We start from the raw sequence: 21,062 nt of genomic DNA on the forward strand, positions 1-21,062 counted from the left end.
AGCGAATGCCCAAAATCACAATGGGGTTCAGTGCAGTACGAATCTAAATATGTATTCGATTTTATTTGCTTTCTGTAGGAAAATAATATCATGATACTGTGTTATTAGCATTGTAACGCAAAAATTAACATATTCCAAGTTCTCAAGAATTTACATTATCAAGAAAACGACAATGCTGCCTCGAGTAAGAAATTATCTCGTTAACGAAGGCGCCAAACTGCTGATTCTGGTGAGTGTTTTGACCGCCAACTACCTTGTTTTATTTTTGGATTAATTTGAGAACAAAACGAGTAATTTTAAACATTATTATAATAGCTTCAAGTGGAATTGTATTTAAATCACATAATTTTTGTTTTCGTTGTTACGTCTGGAATTACACACATAACGTCGAAGCATAAATGGTGTTTAATTGTAGGATTGTTCTAGCACTAGTGTTTATACGTGGTACATTCGCACATATGGTTTATGTACATATATATTCATATATAAATGTTAAACTATACAAGAACGATAACCTTCCGATTGCTTCGACTATTCGATTTTAAATATTGTTCAGTCAAGAATTATATACTTAACTGTAATTGAAATGATGAAACAAAGCAGTAACACTATTGCATCGTCTTTCTTCGCATAATACAAAGGTCAAACTGCCTCAATTGCGTCTTTTTAAAATTGTATTCAGCATTGTCATGCAGGTGCTTATCTCTGAATAGTCAAGTTATGGCAATCCATACTCCATCAGAATTTGTGCTGTTGCTCTAACGTACTGTTAATTTTTAATACCGCAAACGATAAACATTTTCTATATTAGATAGACCAATTATTCTATATATTTACTTCGACACTGCAGAATCTGATAGACAGTCAAGAAAATAACGGCGACTAGTTATAAGCGATCAAGCAATAAATTAAATCAATATTTAAAAGCATTTCTCTTTGGCTTTAGCCTCCGTTAAAAAGACGGAAGTCGCGTCTCGATTTTAAACGAGGTAGTCGGTATTTCGTACAATATGATTACAAAACTTCTGCGTGTGTTGTCACACGTGTCATATAATAATAAGTTTTAAGTTACGTGTGGGCCATGCATACTAAATCGAATTTATGTTCATTCTTAATCTGAATTGATCGGAATATGTAAATGGGGCTGTTGCTATGGATACTGTGTCATCGGCAGTGCGATTAATACTTTTCACTTTTCGACTCGATTTCATCGGCATGAGTCAGAAAAAACATAGCATATATGTAAAAGAATACTCAAGAAATTTATGAACTTTTCAAATTATAAATCGGGCTATATTGAATGGCGGGGGTTTCCAAAGTGGTTTTAAAGATAGACAAGCGAGCAATTTTTAGTACAAAACTTCCATATTTTGCATGGTTAATTGAACTGAAACGAAGTAATACCTTTTTCGAGTTTAACGCTTTCTCCGCAAGGTTTTTAGGTGGGCATACGTCACAATCGTAGCAAACCACATTGCAAATCGTAGAATAAATCCGTGAGAATAAAGCATGTACTAAATTAAAATTTGGTAATAACAGATCCAAAAATAATATAATAACATGGTAATGTGTTTTATTATCACAATACACTAGTTCTGCAAAAATGTTATTTAATTTTTTACAAAATTATTTTGTACATTTTTTAAAAACCCAACTCAGCTGTAAAATCAGACGCAAATACGAAAATTGAGCTATATTTTGCAAAAGTAATCGTTCAACGACACCCCAAATATTTTTTGATAGATTGATTACCAAAAGGAATTCTACGTATTTATCTTCACTGACTAGCGGACAGACTATGTTATTTCAACTAATTAAAAAATAAAACTTCACCGACTAAGCTCTGTAAATAATGGTTTTGACGTGGGAGAATGTATATTTTGAACTTGTCAAGTTTAGATACATTTGCACATACATCCAAGCGTGTATCGCGGATAAACCTTACTTAAAATTTCGTATCAATCTATAACGCTCACTTGTTCATATATAACTTGGGAAATTACAGGCTGGGGAATGTGTGAATTTGCTAAACCAATTGTACAAATACCACGTTTTTGTATCTATTTGACAAACAAAAATTGGATAATTGTTTCGTCACGATTCTCTTAATATTGGCAGCAACGTCACGTGAGGAAGGTTCTGTATAAATTGATTACAGGTGAGACAGCAATCAATTAAAAAATCGCTAAATTTGGTTCGAGAAATCGTTAGTGATCGGCTCGGGCTTCCTCCGCCAACCACTTTTATTTGTTCGAAACCCTGGAATGGTCTGATATACCCATCAACCCATGCCAGACTCGAACTGTAATCGGACAATACATCGTACGAGTACGCATTACCATTCAAACCGTATTATCGACGTCGTTATTTTTCGCGAATTGAATACTATCTTGCATACATTTTATTATATCGTCGATACCACAAAAATTCAGTCACTTGTCATATTCTGAAATATAATTGAATTTTTCAAGTCGTCGATTATAAAAGCAATTTCCCCGATTAGATAATCAAATGGCCTCTGAACTTGTAATCCCCCAAACTGAAAAGTTTTGTTCAGTTTCAAATTTTATTTAGTCGGAGTAAGCGATGCCCGCTCTGATCACAAGTTGGAAACCCGCAATTTGAATTAATAATTCCATACCACGAAAAATCAATTTTGCTGAGAATCTCCGCATTCGGTTACTGGAACCTTTTATTACTCATACTTATTTGCAATAAAATTTATGCTTATTCATACAAATTACGCAACGTGTCAAAAGGGGTACATCGAAATGTTAAGTGCGAAATCGTAATATTGGACTCGTAAGCGTATTGGGTTACTAGATATTTATTATTAATAGCAATAATGAAATATACAAACTCGAAAAATTCGGGATCAACAATATATTTTCGATAAATTTCATAGATACGATGTTGAAAAATTTATATATTTTATCTTCCTTCCTCACACGGCCATTCGAAAGCATTTTAATTATTGTTAAATTACTGTCAATTACCTTTACATTTACTGATCATATTTGAAATTGTGTTCTTGATAAGATTGCTGACCATACAAGAAAAGTATTTGTAAAAAGTCGGTCACAATGCAGTTTATCACTATTATCCGATATGTTATTACTTATGCAAGGCGAAGTACGTGACAAAGATCATTTTTGTGTTTGAGCCGCGGCCATCTATTACAGAAGCCTAAATTAGAAAATATTTGAAGATAAATCGGATTGGTAATAGGCCAAGCGTGCCAGGCCGTGTTGGTATTTTCAAAAAATAGCGTAATTTTTATTACGCTGTCTGTTAGGAAAAAGCATGGTATTATTTTGCATTTTACAGTACTTCAAGTCGGGAATATTTCCAAAGCACATAATCTTTGGCCCTTGCGTAGCAAACGATGTTATAAATTTATTTCAAGAGTTAAATATTTTTTGGTTAAATTAGAGAAAATAAGAATTACATAAGTAAAATTATTGCAAGACCGATTAATCATAAAAATATCAAAAATTTCAATGTAAATATTTAAAGATAGTTGTCATTATTATAAAAAACCTTCAAATTTTTATCATTGGCTTCCTGCCTATCTCAACAATATTGAAACTAATATATAACCCAAAGCAATGTGATTTTTTCTATAATTCTATGACATATTCTACACAAGTGTCGAAGAAATTCGATACCATGGCATTGACAGACAATTAGAAATGCATTAACACAAAACAAAACATTTGGTAATCTGATAGCCGGCATTTATCGTGCACGTTTGTCTCGCATGCATGCAACATTAAATTTGACACCAGTTACGTAACGATACGGTGTTTACTTTCTAAATCGTAACATATCCTTCCACAAAACGCAACAGAAACAGGTACATCATCAACGTCAGTAGACCTCGATTTTTTTTTTTTAAAAGATTAAAGAATTTATTATTATATTTTCGTTGTAAAATTTACAAGGTTTTCAAATTAAAACGTAGAATGTGTAACTAGTGAGTAATTTTTTTTAATTACTCCCTCGCCCTCAACTTTGCTTGGAAATCTATCAATTAATAATATATAATTTTTCTAGCAAGATCAAATAAAAAATAAAATAATATGATCAATGTTATAGTCAATAATATTGTTCCATCCGAAATTCAGTTGGAAAAAGAAAAAGAACTATATAAATGAAATACAAGGGAGTAACTCCTTCCGAAAAAGTATAAACGTATTTTGGGATTATTTAATGTTGATAAATTTTCAAATCTAATGAATTTAAGAGGAATATTGCGTCATGGAAATCTTTTCCGATGATTTCTCAGAAATCTGAGGCCCATATAGCTCTAGTCCAAGACATATGTCAAGGCGATGGCCTAGTCCATTGTGTCCAACGCCAGGCAGGTCGTCTATTTTTGTTTCAAACAATCATCAAATCCGATCACTGACGCTTATGACATACATGAAAATTAATTGCAAAATAAAAAATGATTTATTTCTGTCATAATTTCAAGTTACTTTTTCCGGATATTTCATTTCAAACCTGTTTTAAACTAAACTTTATTTAAAAAACGTATTACTCAATCTAATGGTACAAATTAAATCAGCCTAATTAATTAGTATTAATCATATCGCCTAAGTGCATGAACAATACCAGATGTCAAATATGGAAACCATCAGTATAAATTTGACCTTTGTAAATAATGAAGTTTCAGAACTGTGTAGAAAGTGTTATCTTATGACAATGACGTTCATCATTAGCGTCAAAGCACAACAAAATTGATCAATAAATTTTGCTGTCAAAATAGACAGATTGTCTAGTGGTGCAAAAGAACGACTTTGATCAATATAAGACTGACGAAGGATATTCCCTTTTCTCGTAATCTTACTTTCTTTTTTCCATCAAAACTGGCATAGCTAACAAGAGTCAACCTCATAGATTTTCATTAGTCACGAATTGACCGTTCGGTTGAATAGGATTGTAATGAGTAAATTGGACAAGAGAATTTGATAAATTATTTTTGGTCATATTGCTGTTGATACAAAACTCTCATTTTTTTCAACTAATTTGTCAACGCTTTAGAATTATCAGTAGTTTAAGATTATAGAGTTACTTTATTTGAGACCATTGATTATATATTTTTCCTATTTTAAGTCTTTCTTTAGCCATTTTACCTCAAATTTTTCAAACATTGCGGCATCACGTGGAAATCAATCCGAAGATTTTTTACTTATGTAGTATCTGGTAAATTATAATATATTTATGTAAGTTTATTCAATTTTTAGAGAATTTACTTGAATTTTGCGCGGTCAACAAAACGACAAGCGATGTGCATGGTTATCGACACCATAAAACAAGACACGTGACTGGTATCTATATAAATTGGGATGCAACAATGCGCTCAAGACAGTTCTTTCCGTACATGAGATTTAATATGGTATAGTTTTCAAATACCAAAGTTTAGGGTAAATTGGAACATTGGATCAGCTGACAGATTCGGCCCCTTCTTTTAGAACACCTTGGCCATGGCCCGGGCGCGACCCATTTTTAGACCTTCCGCGACCCATGCTTTGGTCGCGACCCATACTTCAAGAACCACCGTCATAGAGCATCGTCCCACAATCATTCATTTCCAAAAAGGATTAATTTAATTTGGGATTATTTAATGTTGATTAATTTATAAAACTAATGAATTTGGGAGAAATATTGCGTCATGCAAGTTGTGCCAAAAAAGTTCTCAGAAATCTGAGGCCCATATAGCTCTAGTCCACGGCATATGTCAGGGCGATGGCCTAGTTCATTGTGTCCAACGCCAGGCAGGTCCGTCTATTTTTGTTTCAAACAATCATCAAATCCGATCACTGACGCTTATGACATACATGAAAATTAATTGCAAATTAAAAAATGATTTATTTCTGTCATAATTTCAAGTATCTTTTTCCGGATATTTCATGTCAAACCTGTTTTAAACTAAACTTTATTTAAAAAAACGTATTACTCAATCTAATGGTACAAATTAAAATCAGCCTAATTAATTAGTATTAATCATATCGCCTAAGTGCATGAACAATACCGGATGTCATATATGGAAACCATCAGTATAAATTTGACCTTTGTAAATGGTGAAGTTTCAGAACTGTTTAGAAAGTGCCATCTTGTGACAATGACGTTCATCATTAGCGTCAAAGCACAACAAAATGGATCAATAAATTTTGCTGTCAAATTAGACAGATTGTCTGGTGGCGCAAAAGAACGACTTTGATTAATATTATGACTGGCGAAAGAAATTCCCCTTAGATGAAATCGAAATTTTACTCTCTTTTTTTCATCCAAACTGGCATAGCTAACGAGAGCCAACCTAATTGATTTTTATTAGTCACGGATTGACCGTCTTGTTGAATAGGATTGTAAGGAGTAAATTGGACAAGAGAATTTGATAAATTATAGTTGGTCATGTTGCTGTTGGTACAAAACTCTCATTTTTCCAACTAATTTGTCAACGCTTTAGTATTTTCATTAGTTTAAGATTACAGAGTGACTCTATTTAAGATCATTGATTATATATTTTTCCTATTTTATATCTCTCTTCATCCATTTTACTACAAATTTTGCAAAAATTGCGTCATCACGTGGAAATCCATCCGAAGCTTTTTTACTTATTGTGTATCTGGTATATTATATTATATTTATGTAAGTATACTCCATTTTTAGAAAATTTCTGTAAATTTATTTATCCACAAAACTGGTTACTTTTATGAAAAGTACAAGACAAGAGGTAAAAAGTCCAAAAAATTGAGAATAAAAAAAAATGAAATATGAGCTTTGCCCACAAGAACCAATGTTTTGAACTAGTAACGGGTGAAGAGGCGGAAACCAGTCCACATGACCTTTTGCCAAATTAGAACAATAATACATTTGATTGCACTTATCATTTGTTATCAAGTCATCTGTTTCCGTGTCATATTTGAAAAATAATATCAATTTTGCGGTATTTAAAAAAGCATCATTTTTACATTCAGGAGTCCTTCCGAGCAATAATGTTTTGAAAAATGATTTTGTAAATTTTTACTTTAAACTTTGAAAAATCCATTTTGAATGGTTCAGACTCTCATTTATTTCCAGTACGGTAAGAATTAAAAAGTAATGACAACCTGTGCCAAAGTCTGGGTCATTACAATAAAACAAGGGCGGTACATAATTAGTTTTGCACGTGAGTATAATTTAGACTAAAGATTCGAAATTGGCAATTTAGAATCTGTGATTAATTATTCCACGCCCCAAAAATGAGAAATGGAATATTTTCCTTAGAATAAGTAATTAAAAATTGATGCGAGTAATTATATGATTAAAAACTGTAATAAAATATGATAAATCAAGTATGACAACACGTCATGCATGTTACCTCTATACGTAGGAACGTTGAGCATCTTAATGTCGGGAAATTTTAGTGCCGAATACCAAAATTTCTATTTATTCTTTGCTACTTTTATAAGATAATGACAATTTGACCAATATATTTAAAACCTAATGGTGTTGAGTGGGTCACATGTCACGAAAGCGTCCGTATCATTTTCACAGCTTCTTGCTTTTACGTGAGACATTTATCTTTGAAAAAAATAGCGAGAAAATTTTCAAAACCAACTTACAAAGCTTTGATGTGAAGAAACATCGAAGTCTCTCAAAGCGAAAAATTTAGTCCAACAATATAGCGATTCCTGGCATGGCTACAGTGTTTGATTTTTCTTCTGTTAATCATCCATGGTGATCACCTATGATGCCTAGCTCCCAAATGAGGTTTCAACCATATTCAATCTCGTGTGGTCTTATGGTAACAAATACCAGGCAACCATCCATCTGGTTCTCTAATTCAATTCATCTTTATTATCAGTTTATTATTCATCATCGTAGCCTGACCACTTCATTTAATTCGACATTTTTAATAGCAAATTCAACTAGTGTGGAAAATAATTTGATTTTTATTTATTCGCCATACCCAACTTGATGTCAAGATGGTTGGTGAATTCATAGTTTTATTCCTGGATTTTGAACGTTCAATGGTGGTATTTACCCGTACTCTATTCCATCAACAAAAATTGGTAACATTTGATCTTCAACAACGTCTTTATTTCTTTTACAGGTGTTGTGGCTTGGAGTCAACACTATCTTATTTTACTTCACGTTTATCTATTATTACTACGGACCACAATTTTATTATCTTCACCAGATGCTCGGGGTGAGAGTTCATCCTGTTATTTTTATTATTCTCAAAGTTTTCACATTTACAATTTTAAAGATAAAATTTCAATATGATGGTTTGCTGTTAAAAATTTGCTTTTTACGATGTATTTTGTTGCCTCATTGCCCAATACTTTGAAAAGTTTTGTTGAAAACCATAAATGTTTTATTGTCAAAAATACTAATGATATTGGTAAAAACACAACAGATTTACAATATTATCGGTAAATTAAATTTTTGCTTACTTTTACAAATTTTTGATTCCTGTAAATATTAAGTGCAGAATTTACAAATTTTCTTCACAGAAATGTGTAATTGAAAAATTATATCTATAAAATCCCAAACACGACTATGACTTTCTGAAACTAAATTCTCTTTTGACTTGCAATTTATTATCACGATGAAAAAATAGTATAGAATTTCAGCAAAATTTCCACGCTTTTTGCTATTGTTTTGACAATATATAGTGTTTTCAAATATGCCGAAATCAAGCCTTTTAAATTGTTTACGGATTTAGTATGTTTGGATTGTGCAGTCACCGATTTAAGTATTTATTTGCGTTGGATTAACTGTCATTCGAGTCGAGGAATGTTAATTGTCGCAGTTTGTGGTTAGAAGGAGATATCTCGATTTTGAGGACGCAGAGTTATTTTAAAAATGCAATACTAAAATTTAAAACACCTTTTACAGAGATATTGCGGTTGGAATCTTTTCCAAAATTAGATGTCTTTCTAGTTTAGGGGCCGCGCATTGTTTGCACTTACAATTCTAGTTGATTTGTCTGTAACTTTATAGCACTGTTGAATATTCAGAATAAAATTAAATGCAGTATGTTGACATTCAGTATCCATAAATATACTGTGTACATGAATGTCGTATTTTTTTCATCAATCTCAGCGTTTATCACATTGCTACACAGCAAGTATTTTGAAAATGCGGCTATTTATTTCTTGTCTGATTTAACTTGAACGAATATTATTTAGTTTATTGACATTCTAGTAAATTAGAAATGTTTCGAAATATTTCATATTTTGGGTTTTGAGCTCAAATTTATCCGGTTGGTGACACGCAGATGCAGATTTCCGGTACATGTCATTGTTATCGACATATATGCAATTTTAATTCATAATTGCAGAATTCATAAAAGCATTTTTTGTTATTTCATGCATATGAAACTCATTCCAATCGCTGATTCCGGAAAAATGAATTTAATACAACTCTGCTTTGTTATTTTATGATTTATTTTCTTTTTACAGTATGGATTATGCATCAGTAGAGCAACTGCAGCATGCATTAATTTAAACGCATGTGTGATATTATTGCCAATGTGTAGAGGTATTTTACGGATATTGAGAAGTTTTCCTTGGGTTAGTAAGTTACACTTTCTTTGGGTGACCAATGGTACCAGATTTGTTACATATTTTTGAAAAGTCACTGAATTTAATAGGTCAAATGATTCTATCGTAAGGAAAAATGCTCATCGCGATTTTCCAGAAGTAATTATTTATGTATAATAAACTTTGAACCCCAACCATTTGGTATATCCGGTGTCTAGGATAATATAAGATAAATTATGATATGTCCTAAAGTTCAGTTCAGAAGATAATTAAGGAGAATAATAATAATATTTGGTCACCTTCAAAAACTTGATGAATGTTCAAAAAACAAGTTTCAATAAACCAAGTTTTCTGTAATTTTTCATCATATATCAAACTTTGATGTCATTTCAACTTGAATTTAGTTTAAATTGAGAAAAATGTTATCAATCTTATAACGCCATTTATGGTATTTGGTGTTGTCGTGTTTATCTGATTTTTCGTGGAAACATCCAGTCAGCAAAAAATGAAAATACTGCGAAATTATATTAAATCAATTATTTAAATTAGTCTGAATTTGCTCATACGGATAATTTTTCAAATCTGATTTCACAATTGTTTCAGGTTTGCAGGCAATGCAGAAGACTAATGGACAAAAGCAAATCATTTCACATTGCTTGTGCGTATATGCTGTGTTTAATGTCAGGTGAGTTGCGCAATTTATTTGTTGTAAATACTAATTATGGCCGGAATACAAATCCATAAACTTGCACTTTACCCGCAAGTGTTTGGGTCCAAAATATTTGTCTTTCCCTTCGTGTAGATTGAAACGACAACTGTGGGGAAACTATTTCTCGGAATACTTTGGTGTTTTCGTTTGAACAATTTTGAACATTAGTCTTCGTGATTAGAAGTAAATTTGTAACAAATGTTCCATTATTTTTATTCCAAAAACATCTATCTTATATTTCACTGGTGAACTTTGATTTTCAAATTTTCCACGTTTTAAATCTTGATTTCAATCTTCAATTGTATACTATCTACATATTATTAGTTAGCTACTTGTGGAAAATCAGAATATTTTCGGTTTTCCTATCTATAGCTCCAACAGGATGGGCTCAAGCGCTGTAACCACTAGGAACAGATCATCAAATTTTCAGACTATTCTAGGGGTTGAAGAATATGCAATTTATACTATTTTCATCATTAAGCTTCTCTCAAAACTTATATGTGAAGCAAATTCTAACACTGCTTGCGCCTTGCAAGTTGCGCAGTAAACTGCGCCATGCACATCATGAATGATTTCATCGGAACCCTTTTTCTTTTGTTTTTAAGTTTCTAAAAATACATCAATAAATTATGTTTTTACTTGTTTACTAATTGATATTTATTTCTAAATCTGCACTAAAACCCAATCTATATTGCAATTATCAATAATTATTTACCTAGACTAGAGAACAGATCAAATCAAGATCTAGTATTTTTAATCCTATGTTTATTTGTTCTATGACGTCATACCTTTGTGGTTGTCTGTTCCTCATTTTCGAGTTCAGCCGTCGTAGTTGTAAGCATTGACAAGCTTGTTGACCCTACAAGAGATGTTTCCGATGGTACTCTCACAAAACATGGTTTACACAATAGAGTCTACCGCATTCGGTCACAGACTTCCTCAAGGAGACCCTTTGACACCAAATCTTTTGTTTTTTATTGTTTGATTTTGAATTCAAAGTCGGAAACGAACTGGACGATTAAATAACAAAAGTTCTTGCAAATGAGACATGACGGAAATTCGAAAAAGAATAAAAATGACATGTATGCTTCCAACAAAGACACTGAAAATTATCAAAATTTATATAAATTATTCAAATACTCTTTATCGGTATAATTTGCACCGACGTGTCAAATCGTGTATCCCCGTATGATCATGAATTTATAAAAACATAAAAGAAGAATGCTGAATATTTCAATTACTAAAAAATTGAAATAAAGTTTTCGTTTTTTGACGGCATTTTTGGTCATTTATAATTTGTCATTGAAGTAAACAAACACCCGTTTACTTCTGGGAAATAGTCAGTTACCAAAATAACAATGTTTTCTTCGTGTTTTATTTACTTCGTTTGAGAAAGTTTGAATTCCATTTCCCACGATGCTTAGATTGAGTCACGTATTTTATCAGATACACATTTTGTAAGCAGTATACCTTGGAATCTAACGTGATCTAGTCCGATACGACATGATTCTATTTCTTACCTTTAGTATTTATATATTTATTTATTTATCAACGACTATCTTTATCATGCGATAAATTTATATTACAGCAATACACTGTGGAGCTCACGCTTTTAACGCTGTGAATTTTAGTACATACTTCAATACGAGATTTCTAGCAATCAACGTTGCAGCTTTTGCCAATCAGGTACAGTTGTTTTTAGTTCTCTTTTTCAGAAAATGTTTAAAATTCTGCGGTTGGTTGTATTACAAATTGACGGAAGAAACCCGTAACTCTCCCCGGTGGTTCGAATTTTGGCCTCAGGTAATACTTATACACACCATTTTAAAAGATTGATGCTGATTCAGTTTAGCATAGTCTGGCCTTACTATTACCTCATGTTTGAAGTTCGCAGACATTGGATTTGAAATCTTGATCAAAAACTTGTATGGTCACCATATAGTTAAAAGTTTCATTCAAAACTTTGATAGTGTACGGGTTGTGAGCTATATCACATGATCAAATTTTATAATGAATATTTTCTTTGCTTTTTAGAGTCCTATAATAATTGTTGCGACGTCAGTTCCTGGTGTGTCCGGTGTTCTGATGGTCGCATGCTTGCTAACAATAGCCGTGACGGCTTCAGGCCCGTTGAGGTACGTTTATTATTTGGTAGCCCAAGATACCCTGCCTTTGAAGTAATGTTACAGTATATTCGATTTGTTTTTAGCAAGACATTTGAATCAATGCTGTCGGATTTTCGTTTGTGTTTCGCACTGGCGGTCCAAGTTAGGGCTTTAAAAAATAAAATATTGATGTGATTGTATTGAGCTCATTGAATGGTGAACATCAAATAAAGCATACCTCTGAAAATCAAAAGTATGCTTTAAAGACGTTGTCATAATACATCTGATATAATGTTTTTCATACCGAGAAAATTTGTTATATTTGTCCGACATCACAAAAAGTAGGGGTAACGAAGAAATTAGGATAGAATTTAATTAGTGATATATAAACCACGTGACGGCCTTTTTTTATTAACTTTCTTCATTTTTTTTTTTCAATTTTTTGTTTGTACAGACGAGTAAATTATCGAAGATTTTGGAAGACTCATCATTTATTCATTTTGTTCTATGCATTGCTTCTGATACACGCATGCAGGTAAGTTGTTTTATTCTTAGGATAGGATTTACATTAATATCTCGGGGAGAGGAAAGTCGATAAGGCGTCTTAACCATATGGCGAACCACGGCCTCTCGTCCGATTACCATTCCATGTCGGGTATGAAAGTAGTCAGCCGGCTATTTGTTTCAGACTTGTTGACATCGACTTGTTGGTGGCAGAAGCCGTAACCGCCCAGCGGCCATGCGAACCAACCTACTACGGCGAGGAGTCCAGCCTTCTTCTCGCACATAATTATCACCCACAGGTTTCTAATTCTGCAAACCGCGCGGAGTAATCAGAGGTGCGTATTCCTAACGCTTAGCACGGCGCGCCTTACCGGTATTTCATACTCAGGTAATATGGTTCAATGGTTGTTTATATTTTCGAATTATACTATTATTTCAAAAAATATATCGTTTTCAAAACTGAGAATCTTCGTGGTTTCAAATTCAGCGGTTACTTCTCGTTTGGCATAGTTTGCACTTGAGATACAAGTTTTTGATAAAAGGCGTTTCAAGTACCTCTGGGCAAAAAGATTATTTAAGCTGGCTTTAAAAGGCCACCTTGATATCGACACCAATTAAACACGGCGATAGGCAATAGTCAGCTAAGTACGTTCTCAGTGTGATCAACTCAATGTTTGTATCATGTACGAATGGATGATAGTTCTGAGCCAGAAATTATTTCCTACCGCGACGATTATTTGAATTTCTCCGCGGTAGAGTATACTCGCACCAGGATTGGCTTACGATAATTTGTAGTAATTGTTACAAATAATACCGCAGATTTCAAGTGCGTCTGGTTTTTCTGTTGAATATTTCCGAAATGTCGAAACGCCGAAATGGAAACATTTATTTTGGTTTTTATATGGTGTTGCAAAATTAGACATATTAACGACATATTTAGAATATTTGGCGTCTCGCACGGGTTTTCTGCTTTTAAGCTGTCAATGATTAGGTTCAAAACTTCGATTGCGGTTAGTAATAATAGATTTTTGATAGGTTCATATCAAAATTGCGAGCAAAGACAGTTCACTCTTCAGGTCGAACTCAAGCAGTACCAACGACTACAACTTGTGTATCCTGTATGGAAAAGTACGTGATACACACTATTCATCTTTACGCGCAATCGGCAAGATATCTGGAAAATTCTTAAATGAGCAGTCTGTAACGAAAATCGTTTGTCTGTATTAATTTACATGTCTGCATCGTTGAAACTCGATACTATCCAAAATGGTCATTTTATACATGTTCGAGATAATTTTCTAGTCTAATTTGTTTTGGGTTTCAAAAGTCGTATTTTCATGTGTGTTTGACCTCTTTTGGTACTTGAACTATGAATATATTTGTCGAAGAGACGTGAACGTCTTGACGTAAAGCCTACGAATATGTTGAGTTTCGAATATCAAGTATTGTTCTTTGCATGATTAAATGAATAAAAAGAATAAACAAAAACAAAAAATGCGATCTAAAAAAGAATAGAGAAATTATTGCCAATATAAAAGTTCACAATTATCAAAAAGAGGTCATTCGTAATACAGTAAATATAAAATTATACAAAATTGATAAATTTCTGAAAACTTGTAGTAGCATAAAACGGTAAAAATGTAGAATTTAAATTGCATATTCAGAGTGTATTAATAAAGCTGATTTGATAAATAAAATGATATTTCTCTGCGATTAAAACATCCATCCATTTCTCCGTGAATAAAAGCCACACCCACGTATACTTGGAATGAGTTATACCAGTTGCGCCTCAACGTCAGTATTTCAGTCACTAAAAGGATTTGGCGTAAAATAAAAATTTATAAAAAAAACATTAATTATAATATTCAGTTTCTGTTTAATGTTGATATTTCCAACAATTCTATTTTGATCAATTACATCGTTCATTTGGCAGCTTCTCCCATATTTATTCGGTTCAGGTCATTTCACAAATTTATTTACAACACATATAGTGAAACACGGCGTGAAGAAAAATATAAACAATAGTGAGTCGTAAAGTGAATCGGAAAACTTTATTCACAACTTGAAATACCATCCAAATGTAAAAATGGCAAAATAAAAATACAGAAAGATGATATTTCCATGTTTTCATAAATGAAGGCAGTTTAATTTGTGTGGGTGTGAATTTTGATTTAGAGTAAGCACGTGACATCCGTTGCAAAACAGTCGATGTAATACCTATTTACTACAACATCAAAGATTTACTCCTAATTGAGGCGTTACGATAACGTACACGGAAACAATTTGAAAATAACCGTGTGAACGCTTACAACAGTATATGCGATTTGATTTCTCTCTTTTTAGGTCAGAATACTATAGAAAATAATTATGCCGTCGTGATCTAAAGATAAATCTTTGTTATAGTATTTCACAAACAGCGAAACAGTTTATGAAAGTGCATTTAATTAATGACCAATTTGCAGAAGTATTTGAAAATAGATTAAACATTGTCGTGAACGTGACACTGAAATTACGATGTCTAAAACAAAATGATTTGCATATGAATCCTAATTTCAATAAAAAAAAGAACAAATTTGGATAGGGTAAATCTCATTAAACTAGCTCACATTCTATATTTAATATCAACTATATTGAAGCCGTGGATAACGGTTCATACCAGTGGATGGCATACGGCGCCAATGAACCATTGTTAGGTTTTTGAATTATTTTAGAAACACATTATCTATGTAATATGAAACCTTAATTTTCTTTTGTTGTTAAAAGGTTGGGACGTTAAAAACTAATCCCTATCCGTTTAGAAATTTGAGAATTTTACATGACCTAATAAGTTAAAGATATATTTATAAGATTTAGACGAATAGACAACGGTTCTTAGAATCCTGCACAGACGATATTTGCTGTCTGATATATATATATAGATATAGAAAACGTAACGAGATTTTTGACGATTCGTCATATTCAAATTGATATAGATTGTCACACAATTCAGCACGGCAATTTTTTAGAAAAATTTGAATATTGGTAATAGGCTGGCTATCTTCAATGTGCAATAAAAATTTGTACGCCTAACTCTTGACAAAATGAGATTTTATTGAAAAACAACAAAGTCATCTTTGCGTGAATTTGCATACTCAGATTGTTATATTCCAAATGGGATTTTGGGTTCGTCTACGTTCAACAAACTAGCGTCAGAAACCTCCAAATCGTATAGTTGGTCTAAAAACATTAGATGCATCATAACCCACACAGTAATAATATTTTGACAACTCTTTTTTTATTGCTTAATTTAATGTTAATCAAACATGTTGCATTTTATTTTTCAGTGGAATTTTAAAATACCAATCCAATACAAAAGAACATATCCCTGGATGTTTTGTAAAGTACCAAGAAAATGGGACAAATTGGACCACAATATTCCCTGTTCCTGAAGCTGAATCGCCTAGTGGTGAGTAAAAGTAATTCTCTGAATCTGTAGTAATATATGTTGTTTAACTAATTTGTTTACTAAATGTTTATCTAAAATTGCACTACAACAAACAAATTCAAAACTATTTCTATTTTCATCCTACAATTGGGAAATGACTAATACTTTTTTGGAGGTGCACCCGTGGATCGTTTGTTGAATTGTTGTTAGTTTCTTGTTGTTGTGAAAAAAATCGCATTGGAACCAATAAACCAATTGCTTTAAAATTTTGAGTTTGAGGATTATTGTTGTCGCTGAAATGCTATTACTTTTCATTTCAAAAAGTTTTGTGGGTGTTATGGGATACGTTTTCACTTGAAGTTTTGTATGATGACGTCACCAAAATTAAAAATAGCGCACCGTGTGGTGGTGTGACTTCATTACAGCGATCTGGTGGTCAGAGAATTTTTTTACTATATATATACTATACCGGTACTGTGGAATATTTGATACTACTATGTTTTAGCCTTTTTGTCGATATATTTGAGCGTTGTTTTCTTGTAATTTACTTTTATGTAAATTAGAATGTCCGAAATAAATGATTGAAAATTAAAAAAAAAGTTCCACGAAGAAAATAACGATTCGAAATCAAACCACTTGCGGTTAATTAACAGTATACCTTGGAAATATACTTATCATTTAGCATAAATTCTTTGTTCGACAGTAGAATGGCTAATACAATTCATCTACCTTGGGATCGATGAAAAATATTAAAATTTATATTTTTCAGTGGTAGCAGAAATGAAATCGCAAGGTTCTGGTGAAATTTTAAACCCCATTCCCGAACCAGAAGACACATTTCGTCATCCTATGCCGGAAACAAGCTCCAACAATCACTCTCGTCCCGAACCAGAGCACCATCCTTGGCCAGAGAAAAAGATTTATGTGATTCCCGAAGCGGAACCCCATCATCCCATGCCAGAAGTTGGACCCGAACCCGGATTGCAACCATGTGATCAACCGGACCCAGTTTTCAAATCCTGTGCTACGGAGGTAGAAAATCATTCATTCTTCACAAGAATAGAATATTTATTGCGTTGGGTGTCTTGTTATTATACTTTGCATGTCCCTTGGAGATTAACCAGCCATATATAGTTTGAATCGAATCGTTTCCCTTTTAGTTATCTAACAAATGAGTTTGTAAGTAGCACTTCAATATTTGTATTCTAAAATTGTGACCACTAAATGAATTCAAATAATCTTTTACTTATATAATCTCTTTAGGCATGGATGTGGATAAGCGTTCCCTTACTCTTGTATATTCTGGAAAGAATCTCTCGTTATATTGGATTTTCTAAAGCTCCCCTAGAAATTGTCAGCGTAAAAGAACACCCGAATAACGTCATCGAACTCGAGTTTTACCAGAAAAATTTTGTAGCAAAGCCTGGACAGGTATGTAATCACTCGTAATTAGATTATACCTTTCAGTTATCTATTATTAATCAATTAATTCGCTATTATAATAATACGAATTCTAGAGCTGTAATTGCGAAAAATTGTATTGTGTCCATTATGATTCTAATATGCTTAAATGTCATACATGATGTTATTCTGCATTAAAAATTAACTTGTTGACAAAAATTAAACTTTATTTTAAATACATTCTAGAGCGTGTGGCTGCGTTGTCCTGAAATATCGTTCGCAGAGGAACATCCTTTTACTTTAACGTCACTTCCTAATGAATCAAACCCAAATTTTACGATACATATGCTTGTACGCGGAGAGTGGACAAGTAAGATATTTATTCATATGAAATAACTTTAGTACATATTTAGGAAATTGTGCTTTTCAAACTGTATTCGAGAAGTAGCGCGTAAATTGGCTATAACATTAAGCTCCTGAAAGACTGATATTACTTCGAATAATAACTTTTCATTTAATAGTTTTGAACAAACGTAATATTGAACAAAAGTAAAATATCAAGTTAAATTTTTATAAAATATGCCAAGCTAGAGACGTTTGGAAAAGTGTATGTAAAACATAAAATATGCTTTAATTCATATTTCAATATTTCAGCAAAAGCAAAAAATTTAATTCTCAACGGATGTTCGGAATTTTCATTGGAAAAAAAAGAAACTCGATTTCTCAACTCTAGGGCCGATCATACTTGCGTTCTCGATTTGTGTTCTTCCGACGAGCACAATAAAATTCCGCTACGCATGGGTGGATTCTCTCAAAATGAACACACGAGAGAATTGAAAACGAGTGTTAACTCTCGAATTGGAAACAATAAAGAAACATCAACTGTTGGATTGTCTTGCCCATATTCTTCTGACACATTACAACCAAATGAAAACAATAAGGCTTCCACACAAATTAAATTCGATTTTAAAAAATCACCGGAATGTCCAAAATTTTATGCACATGGTCCGTACGGCAGTGCTATGCAAGATGTTTTTCGATACGACGTGTCACTATGCATTGCTGGGGGAATCGGTATTACGCCATTTGCAGCTGTTCTTAACACAATATCGTAAGTTTACTTGTTTATTTGATGTTCATATAAATTTTGAATTATAAAATAAATGAAGTTAATTTCTTTTCAGACAAAAAGAGCATGTACTAAAAAAATCAAAACTCAGGAGAATTTATTTAATCTGGATTTGTAAAACTGTCAAATCGTTTGAGTGGTTTGTTGAGTTAATAAACTCAGTCAATAGACAGGTATGTTGCTTTTTTTGTCCCTATTTAAAAGCACTCTCTTACTCTTTATTTCTTCATTTTTTTTATATTCCAATTCCGTATACGCCATCTTGTCATGGCAATTATATTGTTTTTTCGTCGGTTTTCTTTTCCCTTTTTTATGTTGTATTTTACAAATGTGGCAAATCAAATAATTATTCAACAATTCGACAGCTTTGGGATGCAAATTTACCAGATGTATTGAATGTTTACCTACATGTAACATCGTCAAATCTCGAAGAGCAGGAGAGTCTTCATGAAATTCAACTCGAGCGAAGTCGGCTCCTTCTCGGACGTCCGAACTTCAAGGAAACGTTTCGAGAATTGTCAGTTCGACATCAAAAGTGGGTGTTTTTAAAATTTTGCTGAATGAAATTTCTTTCTAAGTTTACTCAAACTTGTGCGAGTACTAAAACATTAACATATATGCCAGACCATCTTCAATCGAATGAGACAACCCTCACCAAACTATTCAAATTTAATAGATACTGAAATATAACAATTTGATAAATATATTTCATGTCACAGTTTAATAAACTGATAATGGGAGACAATGGAATGGTCAAACTGCAAACTACGAGATAAACGCAATATCTAAGAATCTTTTTTTTTCATTCTTCCGTAAAGTTGCCATTTTTACAAATTACTTTACAATATTAAACGAAATGTTAATTCATTTTCCTTTTAGATCATCAATTGGTGTGTTCTGCTGTGGCCCAAGATCGCTAAATAACGCAGTAAGAAAACAATGTGTACAATCAAGCTCAAAAAAGAAAGTAAAATTCATCTTCAACAAAGAATCATTTTAATTTAATAGCGTAGGCCTAAGAATTCAAAACTGAATTCAACTAAAACGATTATCTTGATTATTTCATCGCGTTGAAAGAAAGTATGTCAAAAAAGCTTATAGCATAACATATTTCATTTGTTCCATTTTGAGTTGAAGAACAGTATTATTCTTTATTGTTTCATTTTTATTTTCCAGTATGCTCCAAGCAAATGAGTAGACTATTTATACGATATTTCTTCATTTTTTTATCATTTCAATCAAAATATTTATAATGATCAAGTGTCAAAAACAATAGAGCAAACAATATTAGTACAATGCACTGAGCAGTAATTTAAGTCAAAATATGTTCTGGATGTTGCTTCTAATAGGACTTTTAGTTTTGATTTGATTACTCTTCTGAAGTAAGCATTCATGATTATTCTCCAGGTGTATTTATTCATATTGTATATTTTCACTAATAAGTGAATTTTTGCTATACTGCCAGTTATTTTTTTATTCATATTTCATCTAAAATTCATTTTTCATCCACCTTTTCATATTTTTGTTAATACTACAGTTCACTATTTCTTCAATAAATTTTCACTACAGAATATTTTGAAGTATTTTTTCAATATTATGAAAAATTAAAAATCACCTGTTAATAAGGTCATTGAAAACTTATTGTTACATCAATATATTCACATAAATATATTTAAATATACCATATTTAGATTTGTGATCAATACATAAATAGTTGCAAAGCGGAATATTAAACTACAGATGAAAGATAAGATGAACTGGAGAAAACTGAGTTTAATTGATGTCAACAAAATAGGAGCCAATGATATATCAATACCACAAAAATGATTAAAATATGTTTGATTTAAAATGCGTAACTCTTAACAGTGCTTATCGACTACATATCACAAGATCCATAACTTAATTTCACGCTTTTTATTTTCAACTCTATCCGCTTCGAAACAACCAAACGTTAAAAGATCTGAAATTTTATAAGTTGAATCTTTCTTAGTCATGGATGGTTTGTTTCTTAAAAAAGTCGCAGAAAAAGTCACAAACCAGTAGAGTTATTGAGCATTGTTTCAATAACTTGCCTACCCCCACTTTCTGATGAACCCTCACGGTAACCAGTAATAATAGAAAAACAGACACAATATATGTAAAGCTGTTCGATAACAAATAGCAAAATTAAGTGACATGAGTGTTTTTTCCACATGGTAATATTGCACTTGGCCACATCAGATAAAACAAGTTTTTCATTGAACGAAAGTAAACA

General features: G+C 32.2%; 1 protein-coding gene across 1 annotated transcript; it reads left to right on the forward strand.

The window, feature by feature from the left end:
• Positions 1–68: 68 nt before the first annotated feature.
• On the forward strand, positions 69–20,379 carry LOC120329231 (NADPH oxidase 4-like). The gene is made up of 15 exons (XM_039395790.2): positions 69–229; positions 8,102–8,197; positions 9,456–9,566; positions 10,140–10,221; positions 11,834–11,931; positions 12,280–12,380; positions 12,805–12,885; positions 16,178–16,299; positions 17,048–17,310; positions 17,542–17,709; positions 17,926–18,049; positions 18,334–18,790; positions 18,864–18,981; positions 19,174–19,343; positions 19,688–20,379. The coding sequence occupies exons 1-15, from the start codon at positions 173–175 to the stop codon at positions 19,806–19,808; spliced, it is 2,169 nt and encodes a 722-aa protein (XP_039251724.2). The 5' UTR covers positions 69–172; the 3' UTR covers positions 19,809–20,379.
• Positions 20,380–21,062: the final 683 nt, after the last annotated feature.

The sequence above is a fragment of the Styela clava genome, chromosome 12 (assembly GCF_964204865.1).
Source record: "Styela clava chromosome 12, kaStyClav1.hap1.2, whole genome shotgun sequence".
Taxonomy (NCBI): Eukaryota; Metazoa; Chordata; class Ascidiacea; order Stolidobranchia; family Styelidae; genus Styela; species Styela clava.